Source organism: Ochotona princeps, chromosome 17 (genome assembly GCF_030435755.1).
Source record: "Ochotona princeps isolate mOchPri1 chromosome 17, mOchPri1.hap1, whole genome shotgun sequence".
NCBI lineage: Eukaryota > Metazoa > Chordata > Mammalia > Lagomorpha > Ochotonidae > Ochotona > Ochotona princeps.
The window spans coordinates 16,968,056-16,991,707 of NC_080848.1; the positions used below are offsets into that span (position 1 = coordinate 16,968,056).

A 23,652-nucleotide genomic window follows, 5' to 3' on the forward strand; every position below is an offset into this window, starting at 1 on the left:
ATCAAAACTAGACTAGGATATTGTCATACACAGGCTTCCTAACTACTAGGTCAAATGCATCCTTCCAACCCCTCCACACATGCACACCTTCATCTTGTTTTCATTTACAAAGATAATACCACTCGTATGAAAATGGATGAGGATCGAGGTGGCTTTCCTTATTTTCCTCTTTGACACTCATAGAAACTGAGATGAGAAACAGAAAAACACTGCATCTACTGGCTCACCATTCAAATGTCCTCAGTAGGTAAGACTGGACCAGGTTGAAGCCCAAAGGCTGGAAGCCAGAATTCAATCCAGGTCCCCATCTGGGTGGCAGATACTCAATACCTTGAGCCATCACCTCTGCGTCCCAGTGTCCACATTAGCAGGAAGTCAAGAGCTGAAGTCAAGTGTCCAACCTAGATATGCTGGACTAGAGCACAGGAAGCCTAACTGATAACTCATGTTCACTCCTGGACATCTTCAATGGTACGCTGAGCAGAGGAGATCACTGGGTGCATCTTTCCTTCCAATTGATGCTGGACTCACTGTAAGACTGGCATAACTTGAGAATGTAGACTAGTAAACAACTCATAGACTGATATAGTAGGAAACTTACTACAAAGCTATTGAAAATGATGAGAAGAAAATTCATCCTATACCATTCGGTCACTTTTCTGGTTTAATAGAACTGAATTAAATCATCAGTAAATAACATATATGTGCCTAAAATCCAGACAGTCAGGGAAAATGTTCATTTATAAATAGCCATATTTTCGTTGACGTTATTGAGTCAAAAATGGCCTAATTAATTAATTTGAGCTGCTTGTTCTAAAATTAGTCATTATAAATCACATTGTATTATGCACATTATTTTAAATTAACTGGAAAAGAAACCAAAAAGATGATAGCCTCCAAAATTATAGCTAAATCGTTACTTGGACTCATCAGCCATAACTCACACGATGTTTGGCATGCCAGAACTCTGTGAAGATAAAATGTGATGGTCTTATGACAAAAGTAATAAGTCAATGAGTCACAAATATGAGGAATGTAATAAGGACAGAAACTGAGTAGGCAAGAAAATACCAAACTTATTAGAGAATCTTAGTGGAAAATGATGTCATAAACAAAAGTAACGAAAGAAGCCTTCTGGTTGGACCAACACCCACTGGGGAGGGTATATAAGAGCTCAAAGCCAAAGAAGACATCTGTAACTCAGAAACTTCATCCGCCTAAGAACAAAAGGAAAACCAGACTCCCCACACCATGGCTTGCTGTGTTGCCCGCTGCTGCAGCGTCCCCACCGGCCCTGCCACCACCATCTGCTCCCACGACAAGTGCTGCCGCTGTGGAGTCTGCCTGCCCAGCACCTGCCCACACACGGTTTGGCAGCTGGAGCCAACCTGCTGTGACAACTGCCCCCCACCCTGCCACATCCCTCAGCCCTGTGTGCCCACCTGCTTCCTGCTCAACTCCTGCCAGCCAAGGCCAAACCTGGAGAGCTACAACCTCACCACTTATGTTGCTCAGAACAGCTGCTGTGAGCCCTGCATTCCCAGAAACTGCTGATGTGCAGAGGTTCTGCTGAGCACCTGCTAATGAGGAACCCCAAAGTCACCTTTCCAGGTCTCACTTGCCTCACTAGCCTGCAGACGTGCAGGTAGACCAGCAGCTCCAGATGTGGAACACTATCTTCAATTTTAATGGAAACAAAATCAAGAATTTTTTATGATTATTTGGAGCTTAACTATTTAACTCATTTGGGCAAATGAATGTCTTCTAATATCAAAATACTATTGAAATTTTAGTATTTCAGATTTCATTTTCTCATCCTACATGCTGCCCAGATTATTTCTTGTGTTGAGTATTTACGTAGTGGCTGAAGGAATTTCCCCATGAGTTTTTTCCAATAAACTTTATTTCCCTGGCAAGATGTGTTCTTCGTTTATGTTACAGTATGCGGTATATCTCTTTTTAAAAAAAAATATTATTTTAACATTTAAGTTGATAATCTCTTAAAGGACTGCCTAGAACTAGTGTGCTAACTTGACTTTTTTGTTGTCTTTTTTGTTCATCTTCTCTTTCCTCCTCTTCCTCAAATATAATTTGGGGACCAGCCTCCATTTATTTACCTACTTTTGCTATTGATTCCCAGGTATTAATTTATTTAATCCATAAAATAGCACTAATAATGAGGAAAATGAAGCCATAAGAGGTACAAAACATTGGCCAAGTCATAAGGTCAATTGCTCATGAAAGCAGGACCAGCGTCTTCTATGTCTGATTGTAAATCTGGTTCTTCCTACACCCAGCTCCCCAATAAGGCTTCTGAAGCTCGGACAGCCAGAAACATAACGAACAGAACTAGGACTTTAACTGAAAATATGCAAGAGAAACAGAATGGTGAGATTCTTTACCAAAACCTTCCCATTCAATTACAATGGGAAAACCGTGTACTGGTTCATGGATTGAAATTAGTACAAATTCAAGTTTAAGATCTGAGTCATGTAATGAGCCTATTTGGACTTAATTATCTCTAAGAGCATATAGAAGCTAACTCTAGTCCTAGCACATAGAAACATGCTTGTTACCACACTCCGAAGTCCTGCTCTAGCAGTCACTAGAGTGCCTGTACTTGTCATATGAGAGCTAGATCTAAAATGGACTGAACGCAGTTTAACCTACTTAGTTTTATTGAATGCAGATTACCATTCAGGTCTAGTATGGTAAATATTATATATATATATATATCTGTATATATATATATATGTTGCATAGAACACACACCCATACACATATACAACACAGAAAGACTTAAGTCAAAACACTGAGATAAAATGAAAGAATGTACATGAGGGGGTTGAACAAGGAAGGGGGAAAACAGGCATTTTGAAACAAACGTGTAAATGTTCTCAAAGTGCCGCTCTGCAAGAGGCACACTCTCAGAGGCTCCTAGAGACTGAGTGTCAACTCCGCTCTGGACACACAGAATTCAGAAGCCAGGGGTTGGGTGAGACACACCTAGGATATTCTCAATGAGAGATTGGTCAGTCGACTAACCCACCTGCCCAGTATTTCCTGAGTGCTTCTCCTGGGCCAGACACCACGATCATCAGGGAGTAGAAAGATCAAAAGAATGCTATTACCTAAAATACCATATATTTCTCTAGGACAAAAAATAAAAGAAGGAAGCAGACAGGCAATTTTACTCATAAGACATGTATAATACATCTGTTGTACAAGCGAGCTGAGCAAACTGTGTGATCTTGCTGTGTTGGAGAAGAGAGCGGTGTCTGCCATGCCAGTGACAAGAAGAATGGAAGGTCCCATTTGTGACTGTCAAGGGTGAGCAAGAGTTGGGGAAAACCTTGGGGCTGTCCAGGCTAAGCCTTAAACCACGTGAATGCACAGGAAGTAGACATAGGGAACAATTAGTCTATATAGAACAGAGACTTGGTGATTCCAAGTCATCAGGGAGCTACAGGGGTAACCAAGGGTGATTGGGGTGAGATCGCATGGGAAGACAAGGAGAGCGAAGAGGAAAGAAATGGGGACACTCTGCACAAAGTAGTTTGAAAGGAAACCTAGAAGCAACAGACTAACATCACTCACTCGTGTTTCTTTTCATTATCAATCAGATTTATAGCTTCCCTGTCATAGGTATCCTCATTGATTGTGTAAGATGTAATTAAAACTGGACAAGTCCTCAGATATGTGTGAGTAGGGTTTCACCCCTTTGAACAATCTATCATCTAAGAATGAATCATTTGTTTTTCCTGCAACAGCTCCAAGGAAAAAGAGACCCTTGCTTCTGAAGATAAAGGGTGTTTTTTTATCTCTGACATGAAGTTTCGTTTTCAACTGCAAGATAGGTGGCTCAACCGCACTGGGTACTCTATTTAGATTATAACAAGTGAATCAGCAGGCCAACTAAGGCACATTATCTCACTTCTCCTGGATGCACTATCTTAGTTTATAAACAAAGCTGAATAATTCGCACGTCACTTAGATGATGGGAGAGAAATAAATTTTATAAAATACCTTAAGCATAAGCAATAAAAGGTGGGTTCATTAGCATAAGCTTGTTACTTATAACTATTTTTGATCTGTAACATTAAGCCTTGCTTATGATTGGAAAATATAATTTTAGACAATAAAAGCAAACTGAACAGCAACAATTCCTTTGCCTTTTATGGAGAACTCAAGGTAGCACTTCAAGAAAGAGATGGTATCTTTCTGCCATGAATTTTTTTTTAAGATTTATTTTTATTTGAAAAGCAGAGTTACACAGAGAGACGGAGAGACAGAGAGAAATCTTCCATCAGCTGGTTCATGCCCCAAATAGCTGCAACAGTCAGGGCAGGACCAGGCCAAAGCCAGGAGCCAGGATTCTCTTCTAGGTCTTCCACATGGATGAGGGGCCCAAGCACTTGCGCCATCTTCCACTGCTTTTTCAGGCCATAAGCAGGGAGCTGTATTGAAAATGGAGCAGTTGAGACATGAACCCACATCCACATGGGGTACCTGCACCTCAGGCAGAGGCTTAGCTGTCTATTCCATGGCACCAACCCCTGCCATAAAATTTATTTACGAAGGTCTGCAAGTCATTTTCCTTTCCTCAAAATGACAGAATAATTTTCTTCTTGGGTCCTTTGTTTTGTTTTGTTTGGTTTTGAGTTGATTTGAATTCCATTTGACAGACAAACAGACAGTGAGAGATTTTCCCATCTGCTGAGGCTGGCCTCGGCCAAGCCAAAGCCAGGAGCTGGGAACTCAGTCCAAGGACTTCCTGCTTAAGTCCTTCTTCTCCATGGGTGGCAGAGATTCAAAAACTTGAGCAATCATCAACTACCTCCCAGGATGCGTTACAGTGAAGTAGACCAGAAGCAGTGCAGCAGGACTCAAACCTTGAGAGTGTCCCAAGCTGCTGTGCCAAATGCCTGTCCTGATGTGGGTTCTGCTCTTACAATCTACTCTTTCCCCTTCCTACCATAATGTAGACCAGTATTTTATGTGAGTGACAAGCCCTTCCACCAAGCTACATATTCCACGATAACAGTGATGATGCAAATTTTTCACTACTGTACATCCAACAGTAATCACATTTTCTAACATGTGACAGTGCCCAATAACTATCTATTGGCTTTGTTTCTTTGATAGTGAAATATTGATCAGTACCAACTATCAGGATGCACAATTTGATAGATGTTCAAACCTAGGGAATATCCTGGTACACTTCACAGATATCATAAATCCACATACAACCATGGAGAACTTTTTCAGCTTTTCAGATTTATTAATCTATGCATCATCATTTTCTCTAATTGAGATGTTGAGCAGTCAGTTGTATGAACTTCTAAAGTTCTTCTTATTTCCTTTAGAGTTCTCTTACTTGCCATCAGCTCTTTTCCCTCCTTTTCCAACTATATTTCTTTTCTCTTGCTTTGAATTCGATCTACAGCTTACTTTGACATTAATAATAGTTTTTGTCTGCATAGCACCTGATGCTTGTTCATGGATTTCATTTCTTTTGATCTAAGATGGACCTCATAGCAACCTGAGTGGAAGAATACGGACATCCTTACCTGCATGTTTCACAGAGAAAAGAAGGGGCTCCAGATAAGGAACTAGTTACTATAACAACAGAGGTAAGAAACAACACTGGAACCAGTAAAGGCCTATTCTGATCCCCATGTGTACACTGGCTGTACAACCCCAAGCCCAAACAGGCACATGTGCCATCACACACAGAGAGGCAGATACATGGAGGAGATGGGAAGAATGTGAGAGCAACCATGGGCTTGATGGATGAATGGGTCCAAGTTGACAGAAGATGATTAGAGGCATAAGGGATGACATTGGCTAGCAGCCCATCCAGTATTCCCTTGTAAATACTGAAGCAACATTAACATCTAAAGGGTAAACTGGAACTAGAATCCAAGTCTATCCTATCATAGCTATACTTAACTTTTGGAGAAAACACATTATAATGAGGGTACAAAAACAGAATCAAATCAATATTCAACAGATTAATCTAGTTAAAGCATGTAACTTTCAGTTGGTAGAAATTTTGATTGAAATTAAGTATCATAGTCTTATACAAATCTTTTATTTCAGCTGTTAGACATGAGCTAAAAAGTCACCTTGCACACAATTGGCAAGGAAGGAAATGAAGTGAACACATTCTTAATAGAAAAAGAAATGGCCGATGTACATACAGAGGAGTGTTTTAAACTAATTAAAAATATATAATTATTGCAATGCAATTTCATTTTTCACACTGCAAGTTGGTTGTTCCATCACTCTTGTAACTGCTTTCTTCACTGTACAGAAGCTTCCTAATTTAATATAATCTCACTTGTCTAATTTAGCTGTCCTTGCTTGTGTTTACACATGGGCCACCATCCACTGCTTCACAGGCGCACTATCAGGACACTAGCTCGGAAGAGAAATAACCAAGACATGAACCAAAATGCCAATATGAAAATTGAGGGTTCCAAGTAGAAGCCTAACTCAACTGTGCACAGTTCCTGTCCATGTGACAGGGAGTGAGAGGCAGAGATCTTCCATCTGCATCTTACCAAATACCCACAATAGCCAGGACTGGGTCAGGTGGAAATTAGGAACTCTGAGACCCACCAGCCAGGTGTCCCACAGGGGTGGCACACCACACCTGCTGTCTCCCATGGTGCACAGTATCAGGGTGTTGGTTTGAAAGTCGAGATGAGAACACAGGCAGTCTTCTATGGGATGCTGCCACTCCACGTGGCATCTTATCTGCTGCACCATACCACCCCCTCCCAAGAATTCCTCTCCATGAGATTATGGATGAGTTGCTCCCAAATACTCTGTTTTCCGAGTTTTTTTTTATAACAAATGCACAAAATTTTATGATTTTTTAAAAAGCTGTGAATAATATTTTTAGCCTCCCATTTTTTTAAAGATTTATTTTTATTTTATTACAAAGTTAGATATACAGAGAGGAGGAGAGACAGAGACAAAGATCTTCCCTCAGATGATTCACTCCCCAAGTGAGCGCAACGGCCGGTACTGCGCCAATCCGAAGCCGGGAACCAGGAACCTCTTTCAGGTCTCCCATGCAAGTGCAGAGTCCCAAAGCTTTGGGCCATCCTCAACTGCTTTCCCAGGCCACAAGCAGGGAGCTGAATGGGAAGTGGAGCTGCTGGGATTAGAACCAGTGCCCATATGGAATCCTGGCGCATCCAAGGTGAGGACTTTAGCTGCTAGGCCATGCCGCCAGGCCCCTTTAGCCTCCCAATTTTTTTTACCACATTAGTGTAATTTTGTCCTTCAAAAGTTAACAGAAGGTAGCCAAAGTTAAATGCAGCTCTTTGAAGCACTACTACTCCATCAGAGCAGTCTACACAGAAGAGGTAAGGAGAATAACAGCCGAGCAGCCTGGACTGGCTGCCAGACAGTATTCCTCCACCTGGCTGGTGCAGGAATCCTAACCCCTGAAGCCTTTGGTGATTTGTCACAAAGCTTGTGCTGTGACAAACAGCCGAGCAATCAGTTCAGATATAGTACTCAACTCAAATAAAAGTTAATTACGAGAACAGAGACTCTTGACAGACATTTAAATGCCCAAACAATTAGAGGATAATGGGCACACGAACATGAACAAGCATCAGGAAAGAAGCCTCCTGGTTGGACCAACACCCACTGGGGAGGGTATATAAGAGCTCAAAGCCAAAGAAGACATCTGTAACTCAGAAACTTCATCCCCCCTAAGAACAAAAGGAAAACCAGACTCCCCACACCATGGCTTGCTGTGTTGCCCGCTGCTGCAGTGTCCCCACCGGCCCTGCCACCACCATCTGCTCCCACGACAAGTGCTGCCGCTGTGGAGTCTGCCTGCCCAGCACCTGCCCACACACGGTTTGGCAGCTGGAGCCAACCTGCTGTGACAACTGCCCCCCACCCTGCCACATCCCTCAGCCCTGTGTGCCCACCTGCTTCCTGCTCAACTCCTGCCAGCCAAGGCCAAACCTGGAGAGCTACAACCTCACCACTTATGTTGCTCAGAACAGCTGCTGTGAGCCCTGCATCCCCAGAAACTGCTGATGTGCAGAGGCACCTGACATTGGACGAGTCAACGAGTCTTAGTGGTCACCTGTCTCAGCACCTGCAACTAATTTACTTCACTTTAGAATATAAAACAGATGGGGTGGCACCTGGAAGTCCCTGGACCTCCAAGAAGAAGAAACCAAGAGCCTTTCAGGAGCCATGGAATTCTTCTCTGTAGCCACGCAACCTGGTGCAAGCTTGAGTAGGTGGATGCCCTGGACTTCCCAAACTTGATTCCTTCATATTAAAGGATATCTTTCTTCGGGTGATTTAGGTATTCTGCTTCTTGGCCTTGTTTTATCTTTCTGGAAACTGAAGAACTTCTTCCTTACCATCCTAATAAATTTTGCATCTCTGGCATAGCACAAATGTTTAATGAGTATTTTTATTTCTGTGAATGTGTTAAATGTTTTGTCTTAACTCCTAGTGTCAACCTTTTAAGAAAAATGGGGACCATAAGTAAAACCGACAATACTAGCACTAGAGAAATTTTTGAAAAGATTTATCTTATTTTTATTTGAAATACACACTGACAGAGAGGAAGAGACATCTCCTACCTGCTGGCTCACTCCAAATGATTGCAATAGTTAGAGCTGGACTGGTACAAAATCAGGAGCCAGGAGCTTCTTCTAGGTCTCCCCTGCGGGTCCAGGGACCCAAGTACTTTGACTGTCCTCCACGGCTTTCCCAGGACATTATCAAGGAGCTGGATTGAAAGTGGAGCAGGTGGGACTTCAGCAGGTGCCCATAAGGGATGCGGGTGCTGCAGGCAGAAGCTTAGCCTGTTGTTTTGGTATTGGCCCTAGAAATGTTTCTTGCTTTTAGTGTTCTTGCTGTTTTAAGATAACCAAATTGCCTTGTTTACAAAATGGTCCAGTATATTGGCATAATTGAGATTGACTGAGCTGATCCAAACCTAGGAGCCAGGAGCTTTTTCCAAGTGCCCTACACAGAGTCCCAAGGCTTTGGGCCATCGTCTGCTGCTCTCCCATGTCACAAGCAGGGAGCTGGATGGGAAGTGGAGCAGCTGGGACATAAACCAGCACTCATGTAGGATCTTGACATTTTCAAGAGAAGGATTAGTCAGTTGAACCATTGCACTGGGCCCCCTAAAAAGATATTAATATTGGCTGAGATATACTTAACATGACCCAAGGACCAAATATACCAAATCCATTAACTAATCCAGTGACCTGATCTAGACAAGAAAATATTTCATTACATAATAATTTCTTTCAAACCTTTATTAACTATCTGTTTATGTGCCATCTATTTTACTACCCTTGTTGTAATAGTGAACTGTTATAGGAGCATAATTTTGAGTACAATTAAGACAGTTCCATAGGGACCAGTGCCACGGCACAGTATGCTGAACTTCTGCCGGTGCAAGCATCCTATTTGGGCACCAGTTCGAGTCCCAGCTGCTGCCCTTCTGATCCAGTTCCCTGCATACAGCCTGGGAAAACAGCAAAGGATGAACCAAATCCTTGGGCCCCTCCACCCAGGTGGGAGACCCAGAAGAAGCTCCATATCCTGCCTTCGGATCAGCTCAGTTCTGCCTGTTGTGGCCATTTGGGGAGTGAATCAATGGATAGAAGTGTCTCTCTACCACCTAATGCCAGTAAGGATGGCACACATACAAAAAACCACCGACAACACTTGCTGGCGAGGATGTGGGGGAAAGGGAACCCTACACCACTGCTGGTGGGACTGCAGACTTGTACAGCCTATATGGAAATCAGTATGGAGAACACTCAAACAACTGAAAATCTGCATACCATATGATCTAGCAATAGCACTCCTAGGAATATATCCAAAACACTTGTTACATGAGAAACCAACATGCACCCCTATGTTTATAGCAGCACAGTCAATAATTGCAAAAACTTGGAAGCAACCGAAATGCCCATCAACAGAAGACTGGATAAGAAAGCTATGGTTCATTTACTCCATGGAATACTACTCAGCTATTAAAAAAAAAATGCAGTTTTTCGTGGCCAAATGGGCCCAACTGGAAACCGTTATGCTAAGGGAAATGAGCCAATCCCAAAAGATTAAATACCACATGTTTGCCTTAATATAAGATGAAAGGATGTCAATCCAGAAAATAGTACCCATATATTGTAATACTATTTTAACCTCAAACAGCCTGTATCTAATGCATTAAGATATTGTGATGTGATCAATGAACATACAATTAATGTGAATCAGACTGCTTATGTTCAATATCAAAGAACTGTAAGACCTAACATACTCTTAAGACCCTGAGGTACTTGGAAATGGGGTGGGAGGGCAGAGAAGTCTTCTATCTCCTTAGAATGTGTGAGGAAGACGTAAAGTATAACCTATCAGAAACATAACAGGTAATTCATAGACAACAGACTCGAATCAGCATTAAACAAAAGTTAAATTACAAAGACATATAGGGGGAACCAGGAGCAATCCTGACAACCTCTTAACAGGAGGTCATATGCACAGAGCAAGGGGGGACCCCAGAGTGGAGCAGGTGGACAGGAGGCTTGTATCCCAACTCTGAAAACTCAGATCCTCACCAAGGACTATCAGTATGGGCACCAAGGTCTACATCCCAACAGACAAGGAGAACACAGGGAATTGGAGTGCCTTCGGAGGCCGAGAACTCCGAGGTCACCCAGCCCCGTCTAGATCTACCACATCGGATGGAAGAGGCCCAAATCCTTCCTCACAGGACCCAAGGTCATCGGAACAACAGCCAGGAGCTCTGAGGAATCTGCAGAAATAGAAGAACAGCAAACCTCCTTTGGAACTAGGGAGAGGAGCTTCTTCTGGTCCTTACTTAGTTCCAACTTTGGATCCCCACCCTCACTTGCAATGACCATCAGGATCGCTCCAGAGGCCCTCCCCCCCAAAAAATGGAATAGATAGAGAAATACAAGCAAAGCTTAGAACCAAACAGGAAACGATCAGCATGGATCCACATATACCTTACTAGATAGGACACAAAGATTAGTTACCCCTTACTAGGGGATGGAAGATTTCTCTGCACACCCCTCCTAAAACTGTTCTGCACCTCAACTGTTGACAAACGCCTTGTTAGATTTATAAGCCAGTTTAGATTATCCTAAAATCTACCAAATTCAGCAAAATTATGCGTCAACACAATAAACTGCTAAATACTAAAATGAAAACAGACACAAGACAGCTGAATAGCACCCTATAACCACTTCAAGATGTATAGCAGCCGGTTCTGTGTACAAACAAAAATTGAAGGGTCAATGAAGTAGTCACAGGGTGTGGTTAAGAACTTGCACTGTTGGGCCCGGCGGAGTGGCCTAGCAGCTAAAGTCCTCATCTTGAATGCGCCAGGATCCCATATGGGCGCCGGTTCTAATCCCAGCAGCTCCACTTCCCATCCAGCTCCCTGCTTGTGGCCTGGGAAAGCAGTTGAGGATGGCCCAAAGCTTTGGGACACTGCATCTGCGTGGGAGACCTGGAAGAGGTTCCTGGTTGCCGGTTTTGGATCAGCGCAGTACCGGCCGTTGCGCTCACTTGGGGAGTGAATCACTGGACAGAAGATCTTCCTCTCTGTCTCTCCTCCTCCTCTCTGTGTATCTGACTTTGTAATAAAAATAAAATAAATCTTTAAAAAAAAAAAGAACTTGCACTGTTATAACATATTGATTACTCAATACCATGTCAACTAATTCCATAATGTTGTAAATTGTTGTTGATGTTGTGCTGGGGCTTCTAATTGATCGGGATGATATTCTGCCAGCTCCACCCTCAGGCCAGAGATGGTCTCCCCAAGAAACTGTTGAATATATCTGGACAATAAGAGGCTGGACTCTATGCTTGGTGTATGTTTGCAATGAAAGAATCTCGACTTAATTTGAGCTGTAATACTGCAACAAGGTGGAGGAATCCACCATGGGGGAAGGGTACGGGGAGGGGATGGGGGAATCCCAGAGCCTATGAAACTGTGTCACATAATGCAATGTAATAAAAAAAAAATGTCTTTCTTCTCTCTCTCTCTCTCTCTCTCTCCCTCCTCCCTCACTCTCTTGCATGCTCTCACTCTGTGTGTGCGTGTCCTTCTCTCTGTAACTGTGTCTTTCAGATAAAAATTAAAAATAAAGACAATTGCATAAGAATAGAGAAGAAAAATACAAAGGCAAATTTACTGGAGCTAGTGGTAAAGGACGATGACACATAGGAAAGCATTAAAGACAGACCAGATAGTGGAGTCATGTCAGCATCCGAGTACGGGAAGAAAGAGGAGGGAAGAGGGAAAAGCTATGGTCTGCCCTAAAGCAAACAGCGTGTCTATGTGGAGAGGAAGAAGATGTACGTGGGGAGGTGCGGAAGTCCCTGTGAAACTTGCTCTCAAACCTTTGCAGAGGGCTGTTGCACATAGGGAGGCTGCGATTCCATGAAGCCTAAGAAGAAGTGACTGGCAGGGGCCCAGATGTTAAATGGAGATATAAAGGCCCTTTGCCACTAATAGATGGTGGTGTTACAGCTCAATCAGAGAAAAGCTGCCGGTTCCTCAGAGACTGAAAGTTTAGAAAGCATACACCAAAAGAGTAAGAATCACAATGCTGAGTAGAGAAATATACTAAATTACACCCACTCAAGCAAAGCTGGAAACCAAACTCTTGGGAGAATCAAGAGGATGAAGAGGATCTACTGGGGGACATTTATATACAGAGAAAAATGTCTTTAGAAACCACCGAATCTTAAAATTGGTAAGTCAGTTGTTGATCTTAGAGCTGATAAGTTAACTTAGTACAATTTTAGGATGCAAAATCAACACACAAAAAAGCAATGACTTTTTTTTCCAGTTTACAAGTTTATTTAACTTTTTTTATTAATTACATTGCATTATGTGACACAGTTTCATAGGCTCTGGGATTCCCCCATCCCCTCCCCGTACCCTCCCTCCATGGTGGATTCCTCCACCTTGTTGCAGTATTACAGTTCAAATTAAGTCGAGATTCTCTCACTGCAAGCATATACCAAACATAGAGTCCAGCCTCTTATTGTCCAGATAAATTCAACAGTTTCTTGGGGAGACCATCTCTGGTCTGAAGGTAGAGCTGGCAGAATATCATCCTAATCAATTAAAAGCCACAACATAACATCAACAACAATTTACAACATTATGGAAATAATTGCCATGTTATTGAGTATCCAATGTTAAAAAAATGCAAGTTCTTAACCACATCCTGTGACTACTTCACTGACATTTCAATTTTAGTTTATATACAACCTGCTTCTATACACCTTAAAATGGCTGTAGGGTTCTATTCAGCTGTCTCATGTCTATTTTCATTTTAGTATTCAGCAGTTTATTGTGTTGAAGCAGAATTTTGCTGAATTTGGCAGATTTTAGGATAGTCTAAACTGGCTTATAACTCTAACAAGGACTTTTTAAAAATTGTTCATTTTTATTTGAAAGGCATATTTTACAGAGAAAGAAGGAGAGACAGAGAGCTCTTTAAAGAGAGACCTTCCATCTGCTCTTCACTCCTCAAATGGCCACAATCACCAGAGCTGAGCTGATCCAAAGCCATATCAAAGTCCAGTGGAGTCCTAGATGGTCCACTTCCAGTCCATCTTCCTGCCACTGTGCCTGGGAATCACAAGTACTTGGGTCTTTGTCAGGATGGAGTTCCTTGCCCAAACCTGGCTGTGGTGCCATTTTAGAAGTAAATTGGCAGAGGGAAAGTCAACATCTCTCTCTCTCTCTCTCTCAAATACATAACTCTTTATAAAAGAAAACTTGCACACTAAAAGCTACTGTTAGCAAAACAGTATAGTTCTGACATAAAAACTGATATGTAGACCAAAAACAGAATAGAGGACACATAAATAAATCCACACATCTACAACTGACAGGCCTTCAACAAAGACACTAAAAGCATACATTTGAAAAGGGATGGGTTCTTCAAAAACAACTGGGCATTCATATGCTGAAAAGTGAAACAAGAACCCTATTTCTCACCTTATTTTGAGTCCAAGGACCTAATTGTAAGATCTGCATTTATGAAAGTACTAGAAGAAAATACAGAGGACACAGTCAGAACATTGATATGGGAAATGACTTTTTTGGATAAGACCCTGACAGCACAGGCAACAAACACAAAATGAGATTTTTATTTTATATAAAAATAAAATTTTATATAAAATAGGATTATGGCTAACTAAGAAGCTTTGCACAAAAAAGCACACAATCGATGAAGAGAAGAGACAATTTGCATAATATGAGAAAATATATGCAAAATATTCACCTGGCAAGGGAGTCACAGTCAAATATACAAGGAACTGAAAAACTAAACAAAAAATAATTTGATATTTATCAAAAGAAGATATGCAAATAGCTAATGAGTATATGAAAAACTACTCAATATCATTAATCATCTGGGAAATGCAACTTCAAAACCACAATGAGATGTGACTTCACTCTAGTCAGAATGAGTATATTAAAAAAAAAATGTGAAAAGTGACAAGTTTTGGTGAGTTTGCAGAGAAAGGAGACCTCTTACACACTGTTAGTAGGAATGTAAATTAGTATAGCCTAGATGGAAAACAATACTGGGCTCCCCAAAAAGCTAGTACAAATGCCACAGAACCCATCACATATACCGCTACTAGATAGCTACCCAAAGAAACGAAACCAGCACATCAAGGAGTTATTTGCACTCCTACGTTCATTGCAGCAGTACACACAATAACCCAAATGTTAAAGAGAATGGACGAAACAAAGGCTCTCACGAGGAAAGTAGAATTTCAACTTCTATTTTAACAGTAGAAGTTAAGCTTGAAAAACTTACATTGAGAAGGAAATGAAAGTTCTAAAACTAGGATGCATATCAAAAATAAATTACATGAAATACAGATGGAATAGCAGATTGCACATTACCAATTAGGGATGAACCCAGTGAACAGGACAAAATGATCTTAAAATAGGTAAAATATAAAAACTAAGAACAGGGAACTGCTAGGGGAAAAATGAACAGAGCCTACACAGGCACGGGCAACATATTTTTGATTAAGACATCAGTCAATTAATATAGAGTCATTTCAACAAATGATGCTGGATCAAATGAATGGAATAAAAATTAACTCTATATAATATCCCTCCAAAATGAGGGCTTTCTAAACTTAAACACAGAAGCTATAATTATAGATACTAGAAGAATTAAGATAGAAACTATAAATTCAGAAATCACAATGCAGAGAGAGAAATACTTCTTAAAGAGAACACAAAAATACCTAAGCAGGAGAAATTATAACTAGGGCTTTATTGAGATTACAGAAGGCATCATTACAAGAATCAAGAGACAAGCCATTAGCAGAGAATATTGTGTAAATACATAATTCTGGTAAAGGACTTGTACTCAAAATATAAACAGCAACTCTACAAAGCAGTAATAAAACACAACCAATGAAAAATAACAATAATCTTCAGTAGTTGTTTAACCAAAAGAAGATCTCTACAAGGGCAGCAAGTGCATTAAAAGATGCTTAACACAATTTATTCATCGCAGCAATATGAGTTAAAATCTATGCCTTCCAAAAACCAAAATGTCTAAAATTAAAATGTCTGAACACATCAGACATTGGTAAAGATGCGCAGTAATTCAATTTTCACCCGTTATTGGTGGAAGCATAAAATGCTGTAAGTACTTGGAAAAAAGTCTGATAGTTTTTTACAAAGAAAAATGCATGTATATGTTATGAACCAACAACTTTTGGGACTTAAAAGATAGACTATTTTTTATATTATATTTTACATTTGTATTTTTCACTCTAAAGTGTAATCAATTCATTTCTAAAGAGAAAAAATATGTCAGAATTTCTATTTCACTCTTATTAGAAATACAAATTCAATAAAATCAATCCAAAAATTCTATGTAGGAAAACAGAGAAGGCAAATTTCAGGAAATCAAAGATTCACGCGCAGGCCTTGATAAACAATTTACATTTTTCTCTACAAGGCACAACTTACTCCCATCAGTTATATTTTTCTATTTCTATACAGGGAAATATGGTACACAAAGACACACACATGTGCACACGCACGCACACGCACACACAAACCTAACACATATCTCATTCTTCTATAAGCATATGCTTTAAAGTCACAAAAAGCATGGCAATATTACTCATCACACTAAGCATTATTATGGCAGTGGCACTAACAAACAAATATCCTTTAATGAGTGGCAGTGTTCATTTTTAAAGTAGAGGAGAGGAGCTCAAAGGTGACAAACATAAAGGAAAAAGAAGGAAATGGACACGCTGCTTTGACCTGTTGACACCGTACACCTGTGCTAAAATACTGCTCTGCACCCCATGAAGATGCAGCAGTCACACACGTTCATCCTACAAAGCAGACAGAAGCAATCAATGCACTGGATCAGTCCGTGGGGATATAGTTTTCCTTGTGTGTGACAAGTTGTTACATGTTGTTGTTGCTTGGCCACATTGTCTCTTTCTTCTCTTATTCTGTCAAAAGGGCAGGCTTTCTATAATTTTTTTTTTTTTTTTGCAATAAACATTTTGTCCCACTGGTCTGGGCAAATTGTGTAGGGCCTGATTTAGTAACCTGAAGTTATTCCTCTTTTATGAGGCATAGAACTCTTCTTCAGCAAATAAACACCACTAATGAAATGTTTGTACGGAACCCGACACCAACAGGGAGATAGAAAACATCTGGCATGATCTGTAAATATCCACGGGGACGTATATAAAAGACCTGGGAGGGAAGGAGTCTTTTGCAGTCCAAGCAAAGGAGCTCTACAGTCAGTCTCTGCTTCTACAAGTATGACCTCTGACTCTTCTCCCACACACTGTTCTGCTGAGTCCAGTGCTTCCGGCTGTGCACCTGCTTCAGCCTGTTCCCTGGAAACAGCTTGTCTCTCCAACGACTGTCCTACATTCAGATGTCAGACTCCCAGCTTCCTATCCAGTGCTTGCTTATCAACCAACTGCCTCACACCATGCTACTTTGTTGGAAGCTGTGACAGTCCATGCTTGATGGGGAACTGTGTGTGGTGTGAGGATGGGGTGTTCAACAGCAACGAGAAGGAGACGATGCAGTTCCTGAACGACAGACTCGCCAGCTACCTGGAGAAGGTCCGCAGCCTGGAGGAGACCAACGCCGAGCTGGAGCGCAAGATCCAAGAACAATGTGCAGGGGACACCCCTTTGGTGTGTCCTGACTGTCAGTGCTACTTCAACACCATTGAAGACCTCCAGCAAAAGGTTTAGTCTTCTCTCACCTTAATGCTCCACCTTCCCAATCTATACCTTGTTTTATCTTTAGCTCAGAAGAAGCCTTCTCATCGAAAGAAGCCAAAGGGAGGCAAAACTTCAAGAGCTAATGCGATAGGAAAGAGAGAGGGCTCTGGAGTGAGTCAGGAATCAGTACCAGCCCCGGTTCTGCCTCTAATCACACTAATCACGGAACAGTTAAAATGAAATCAGTGAGCTGTGTTCTCCAGCTGTATCATCTATAGCGGCAGAGGACAGGGTGGGGAGGTAAATATTTATAAAATCTACATCCTTTTTATACACCAGGATTGAAGCATCCTTCTTATATCATACAGTTTCACTTAATCATTTTTCGCTTACTGATCAATTCTGATTATCATGGATGAGGATATAGTCCTAATACAATCTACAGATGGTGAAAAATTTAATAGCATTTACCTGCCAATGAATATTGTGAAACGTTCTAGACCATTCTTCTACCGAAGCTGGCATTGCGTTTTCTCTGTGGAATGACAAAGTTAACAAGACAAGGCTGAAAGGAATTTCATACTGTCTTGCAGAACCTCTCACAGATAACTAATGGCACAGCTGTTAAAGGTATAGATGTTAAGGTTTCTTTCAATAAGACACTTATCGCATAACAATTTGCTTCTTAGATCTTGTGCACGAAGGCAGGGAACTCCAGACTTGCTGTACAGATAGACAACTGCAAATTGGCTGCTGAAGACTTCAGGTCAAAGTAAGTTTAATTGCAATTTGACTATAATTTGTGATTCTCTTTCCGTGTCTCTTATACAGAGAGAGAGAGAGAGAAAATATTCTCTATGTAATGTTTTTAAAAATCCATAATGCTCTAATTCCTGAAATTTATAATTATTTTGTGTGCAAAAGAAATTATACCCTGTAAATGCTGACGATTGAAGGAATACCTTGCCTATAGCATACCATCACCTCTGGACTGAAAAACTGGGAAGAAATTTAATTTTCTTCTTTGACATAAATTAGAAAGCTTAGTGTGCTGGGTTTCCTTGCTAGCCTAGGCCAGGGAAGTGGGCTGATAGCATTAATTCAGATTTCAGAAGTTAGCTAAAGCTGGGTTTGTGTAGATTCACAATATGCATGCAGTATTACCTGCAGCACAGAGCTCATGTGTGTACAGGCTTTGCCTGACCCTCATCTCATTACTTATGGAACTCCCTAAACTGCCATGGAAACATACCAGCAATGCTTTATTGCATGGATCTTTACAAACTTTTTCAGGGCACTACTTGTCACTTTTCTGAGGTAGCCCGAAGGTATGTGTCGCAAGGCTTTTGCTGCCTCCTTGTGCAGCATTTGATGGGAATTATTTTATCAATTTGCCATAATAAAAATAAGCCAGGATGCAAACAATGTTTTTTTAAATAACCTTAAGGCATGGAGCTGGTTTGGGGCCAAAACTGTAGTAGTTAAATTTAAGCTATGTTCTATTAACAGCTATGAGTGTATTTCTCTAAACATATGTTGAAAAAAAGCAAAAGAAAGGAAGAAAGAGAGAAACAAAGAAAGAAGACAGGAAGAGAGGAGAACAGGGGTGGGGGAGAGGCAGGAAAGGAAGAAAAATGGAAAGAAGGGAGAAAGGAAAGCCAGCAAGAAAAAAGGCAATTAGAGTAGGGGGCTTCCTTGAGGCCATTTGTCAGTCCCCAGTGCACCCAGCACTGGCAAGGTGCAGAGCAAAGCAAGCACTGCGCACCTCTCTCTCTGTGTAAGGTATGACAGTGAACTGTCCCTGCGCCAGCTGGTGGAGAACGATATTAGTGGCCTGCGCGGCATCCTGGGTGAGCTGACCCTGTGCAAATCCGACCTGGAAGCCCACGTAGAGTCCCTGAAGGATGATCTCCTTTGCCTGAAGAAAAGCCACGAAGAGGTGAGAAAGAGACAGCATCCCTGAAGGACTCAGCGTGGGAAAGTTACACTGGGAGGGTTCAAGTGGACGTGTGCACGCTGAACCCAGGAGGACGTTGCTGAAGCTGATCTAAAACTCCCCAGGCACAACCCACGGTTCAGCCTGACCGCCACAGTGCACCTCTGAAGGCGGCTGTGACGCACAACACTTGGGAAACAGCTTCCGATCAGGGCCAGCTGGGGGCACCGCACCCTTCACCTGCCAGTGCCTTGGGGGAGGGGGTGTGCAACTCCACACTCAGCATTCCTTGGAGGGTTTTATGCCACCTCTGACTCCAACACGCAGATAAGAAAATTGGGTTGATAAAGCCAAGAGGTTCATACTAAATAGGACATAATGGCTCCTCTGGTATCTGGACCAGTTTTAAATCTTTCATTTCTAATTTTTTTAAAACCATCAAAAATGAAAGCCATTGTAGCACTTTGGCAAACTGAAAAACAACCCATTGAATGATGTAATTATGTGTATTTTCTTGTTGAGCCTTTGTGAAGATGATGATAAAAACTCACATTTATTGAGAATTTCCTGTGAAAGACTTTTGCAAGTTATATGTACAAGTTAACATGTGCATATGTAAGGGGAACGTGTTAACTCCTGGGTAGCTCACAATACCCTCCTCAGGGGAAAAAAAAAACATAACTAGAAGGAACAGAGGCACTTACAAGTGGCAAAAAGAGAATCAGCTCAGGGGATCTGAATTAAAATCTCTCACACTTTATTCTGTGTATTTTAAAAATCATGATGGGATACCATGGCTTAGCACATGGATTTTTTTTCCCTACCACTCTGTGATAATCTTGACTCCAATTCCATTTTCAGGAGGTCAGCTTGCTCCGTGGTCAGCTTGGGGACAGACTCAGTGTAGAACTGGACACTGCCCCCACCATCGACCTCAACCAGGTCCTGGATGAGATGCGTTGTCAGTACGAAACGGTGCTGGCCAACAACCGCAGGGACGTTGAGGAGTGGTTCGCGGCTCAGGTCGGCCCTGGGAGTGACACGGTGGTGGGCCTCCAGGCCTAGCCCTCCTCTGGGTTCTCTAACCATGCTTGTGTTTCAGACAGAGGAGCTCAATCAGCAGCAACAGTCCAGTGCACAGCAGCTGCAGGGCTGCCAGGCGGAGATGCTAGAGCTGAAACGCACAGCCAACACGCTGGAGATCGAGCTCCAGGCACAGCAAAGCCTGGTGCGTATGGCAAAGACAGTGCTGCCTTGGTCAGCATCAGCTTGCTCGCGGATGGATCACACTCTGAGCTGCTCCTGTTTTCTGTAATCCAAGGGAGAGACTCCCAGCTCATGTGACAGACCTGAATTTCTAAAGGGCAAGGATCCCCTCACCTTTCCTCTCCTGAGCGCCATGCTTCCCCAGCCAGGAGCAGAAGTGACAGGTCAACTGCTTTCACTGTCCCACCAGGATGTCCTAAACGTCGCTGCCCCCTCTTCCATGGGCCGGAGCATGATCCTTCAGCACCCTCCAGAAACAAGCAGAACGAGCAAGGCCAGAGCAGAATAGGCCCAAGGCACTTAGGCATTCCACTGCATTTTAAATGTTCTTTTGATCTAAGCAATATGCCAGGTTCACCATCACACCTAACCCTTCCCCCAAAAAATTGGTTTTTAAGCTTTTCATCCTACAACTATCATATCATTTCTTAGGACCCTTCACTGCACACATCCACCCTATGCAATTAGACTCCCATGTAGTCAAGGTTACCTCAGCCAGCTCCAGTCAAGCAGGGCAGTGGGAACGGGAGAGGTCCTGTGGAGAATCTCTAGACGAGTAATAGCTGAGCTTTCATCTTGTGCAAGGCATCGTGCTCCTTCAAGCCTCATCATAATCTTTTGGAATAGAAACCGTTGTTAAATCCATGACCCTGATAAGGAAAACTGGTATTCATGTTAACAAGCCAGCAGAGGGTCATGCGAAAGTGGAAGCTGAATCCAACTGCTCAACCCCAGGGCCCCTTCTGTCAACCACATTATACCACCTGTTCTGCCAAGAGCCCAAACTCAAGTTCCTCTCAGATGCTATGGATCCTCCTGAAGCTACACAAATACCTCCACCAGCTGCTATAGTCACAGTTGCAGCAGCCAATACTTCCATAGTCCTAAACATTTCCAGCAATTTCTCTGAGTACTTGACACATATCAGTTCATTTCACCCTTACAACCTTCCTACGAGATAGGAACTTTGCCTTCTCCATTTTATAAAAAATAAAACTGAAGTTTAGAGAAGCTAAAGAATGCTCCCAAGGTCGGAGTGAGGATTTAAACATGAGTAATCTGGCCCTAGAGCCTGTGCTGGTATGGTCCTTGAACCACGTCTTCCTTCTGCAGATAGAATCCCTGGAATGTACCGTAGTGGAAACTGAGGCCCAGTACAGCACCCAGCTGGCCCAGATGCAGTGCCTGATTGATAACGTGGAGAACCAGCTGGCTGAGATCCGCTGCGACCTGGAGCGGCAGAACCAGGAGTACCAGGTGCTGCTGGACACCAAGGCCCGGCTGGAGTCGGAGATCAACACGTACCGGGGCCTGCTGGAGAGCGAGGACTGCAGGTGAGTTCCTCAGTGGCTTTGAAACTCCCCAAGTCAAAGTGGCTGATGTGAAGAATCCCCTGTGCACAGCACACTGTGAGGCCAACATCCAACCTCCTCAGAGAGTTAAGGGATGTGTTTGAAAAATGGATGAAAAAGTGGCAGAGGACAAACACTTGCCCATAGAAAAATTCTAGCATATTCTGAAGACGCAGAACAGAAGAAGGATCAAACTGGGGCTTCCTTGTATACCTCTTGCACTGATGGGCATTCAAGAGCATGCCTAAGGTGGCATAATGCAAAAGTTTGAAAACCCCCCACTTATCATTCAACACCACTGCTACAACATGCATGATACAACACTTGCAGTCCAGAGTTGAAACAGGCTTACATGCAAAGCTGTTCCACAAGGGGTTTTCTACAGATTGTAATGTGTAGGGTGCCCTTGAATACGTGATTCCATGGTTCCGCTTTGGTTCAACATTAATTTCCTCCCCTCTGCCCCAGGCTCTCCTGTAATCCCTGTTCTACAAAGCGTACAACAAACAACACTTGTGAGCCATGCTCAACCTACGTTCTCTGCACAGTTGAAAACTGCCATGCGTGAATGTTACACACTCAGCACGGTGCATGCGGATGGTGAAGCCAGGGGATGGGGCTTCAGTGGTGGGCAGATTGAAACCAGAAACACAAGTCTAGAGGCCTTTGTAGCCTAAATTTACTAAGTACCCATGAATAGTTCTGCTTCATAATTTTCTCTCCTCCCAAGTCATTTTAGTATTCTAGGAGCTCCTAAAGCTTTCTTGCTAAGCTCCAAATAAAATATATAATATTGCTTCAGCATGGGAAATACAACTTTATGGCTTCCTGCTTTTAATACAAAAGCCAAAGGAATTGTCTAAACCCACAATCACAGTTTGAGTCTGCAGAAACTCTGGTTGAAGACATTTTTAATAGCTCAAATACAAATAGATTAAATTTATGCAAAATGTCCCCTACCATGGGAGACAGTTGTTTGTATCTTCTGAAGAGAAAACTTAGTAATACAATAAACTGGAGCAGGAACTATTATGATTCCACTTGTCTGGGTTCAAGTTCAAGCTCTGCTACTGACTCCAGCTTCCTCCTAACAATGGGCACCCTGGGAGGCCCCAGGGATGATTCAAGTAGTTGGGTCACTGTTACTCCTATGGGAGATCTGGACTGAGTTCCCAGATCCCAGTATTTGAGTTAGGAGCCAACAGATACCTGTCTGAATAGCTCAATATTTTGAAAATATACCTTTTTTAAAAAAAAATTATCAACTATATAATGTGTTTTATTTTTATTATAAAAGTGCTAAACACATTAAAGGAATGGATGTAATACCATCTCTCTGTCACCATCCCTCCAACCCGCATCACACAGTCACCGTTAATATTTGGGAAGAACTTCTCTCCAGCTTGTCTTCTTACAAAAGATTTCACCACTTAGGGGTAATCACACTTGCAGAGATAAACAGTTGTGTGATTTTTTATGATGTCATTTAAGCATTTTCAGTCCTAATAAAAACATAAAATTATCCTGTGACCATCATTTTAGTAGTGGGATAAAATATCCTAAGGCACAGGAATTTGGAACTTAAGATTTAGGTAATAAGAACAATTAGGAACATACACCTAAAAGCGAAGTAACAAACTTGCGCTTCCAAAAACAGTAAGTGGATTTACATTTCCTTACTATCCCTGCTCTGTATAGCTAAAATTACTGGAAAGTACATGTAAACAAATATAAGTAAGATTCTGAAAAGTGAAGGAATAAACAGCCAACTATACAGATCTGGGGACTCAAATTGCAACA

General features: G+C 42.0%; 3 protein-coding genes across 3 annotated transcripts; all 3 read left to right on the forward strand.

Moving 5' to 3' along the window:
* Window positions 1–1,230: 1,230 nt before the first annotated feature.
* Window positions 1,231–1,558, forward strand: LOC101519170 (keratin-associated protein 3-2-like). Its single transcript, XM_004599071.2, has one exon. It carries the CDS (start codon window positions 1,252–1,254, stop codon window positions 1,552–1,554), a length of 303 nt encoding a protein of 100 aa, XP_004599128.1. The 5' UTR covers window positions 1,231–1,251; the 3' UTR covers window positions 1,555–1,558.
* A 6,200-nt stretch (window positions 1,559–7,758) lies between these two features.
* LOC101533546 (keratin-associated protein 3-2-like) lies at window positions 7,759–8,072 on the forward strand. Its single transcript, XM_004599134.2, has one exon. It carries the CDS (start codon window positions 7,768–7,770, stop codon window positions 8,068–8,070), a length of 303 nt encoding a protein of 100 aa, XP_004599191.2. The 5' UTR covers window positions 7,759–7,767; the 3' UTR covers window positions 8,071–8,072.
* An 8,809-nt stretch (window positions 8,073–16,881) lies between these two features.
* Window positions 16,882–21,838, forward strand: KRT40 (keratin 40). The gene is made up of 6 exons (XM_004599133.3): window positions 16,882–17,322; window positions 17,988–18,070; window positions 19,081–19,237; window positions 20,096–20,257; window positions 20,337–20,462; window positions 21,614–21,838. The coding sequence occupies exons 1-6, from the start codon at window positions 16,882–16,884 to the stop codon at window positions 21,836–21,838; spliced, it is 1,194 nt and encodes a 397-aa protein (XP_004599190.3).
* Window positions 21,839–23,652: the final 1,814 nt, after the last annotated feature.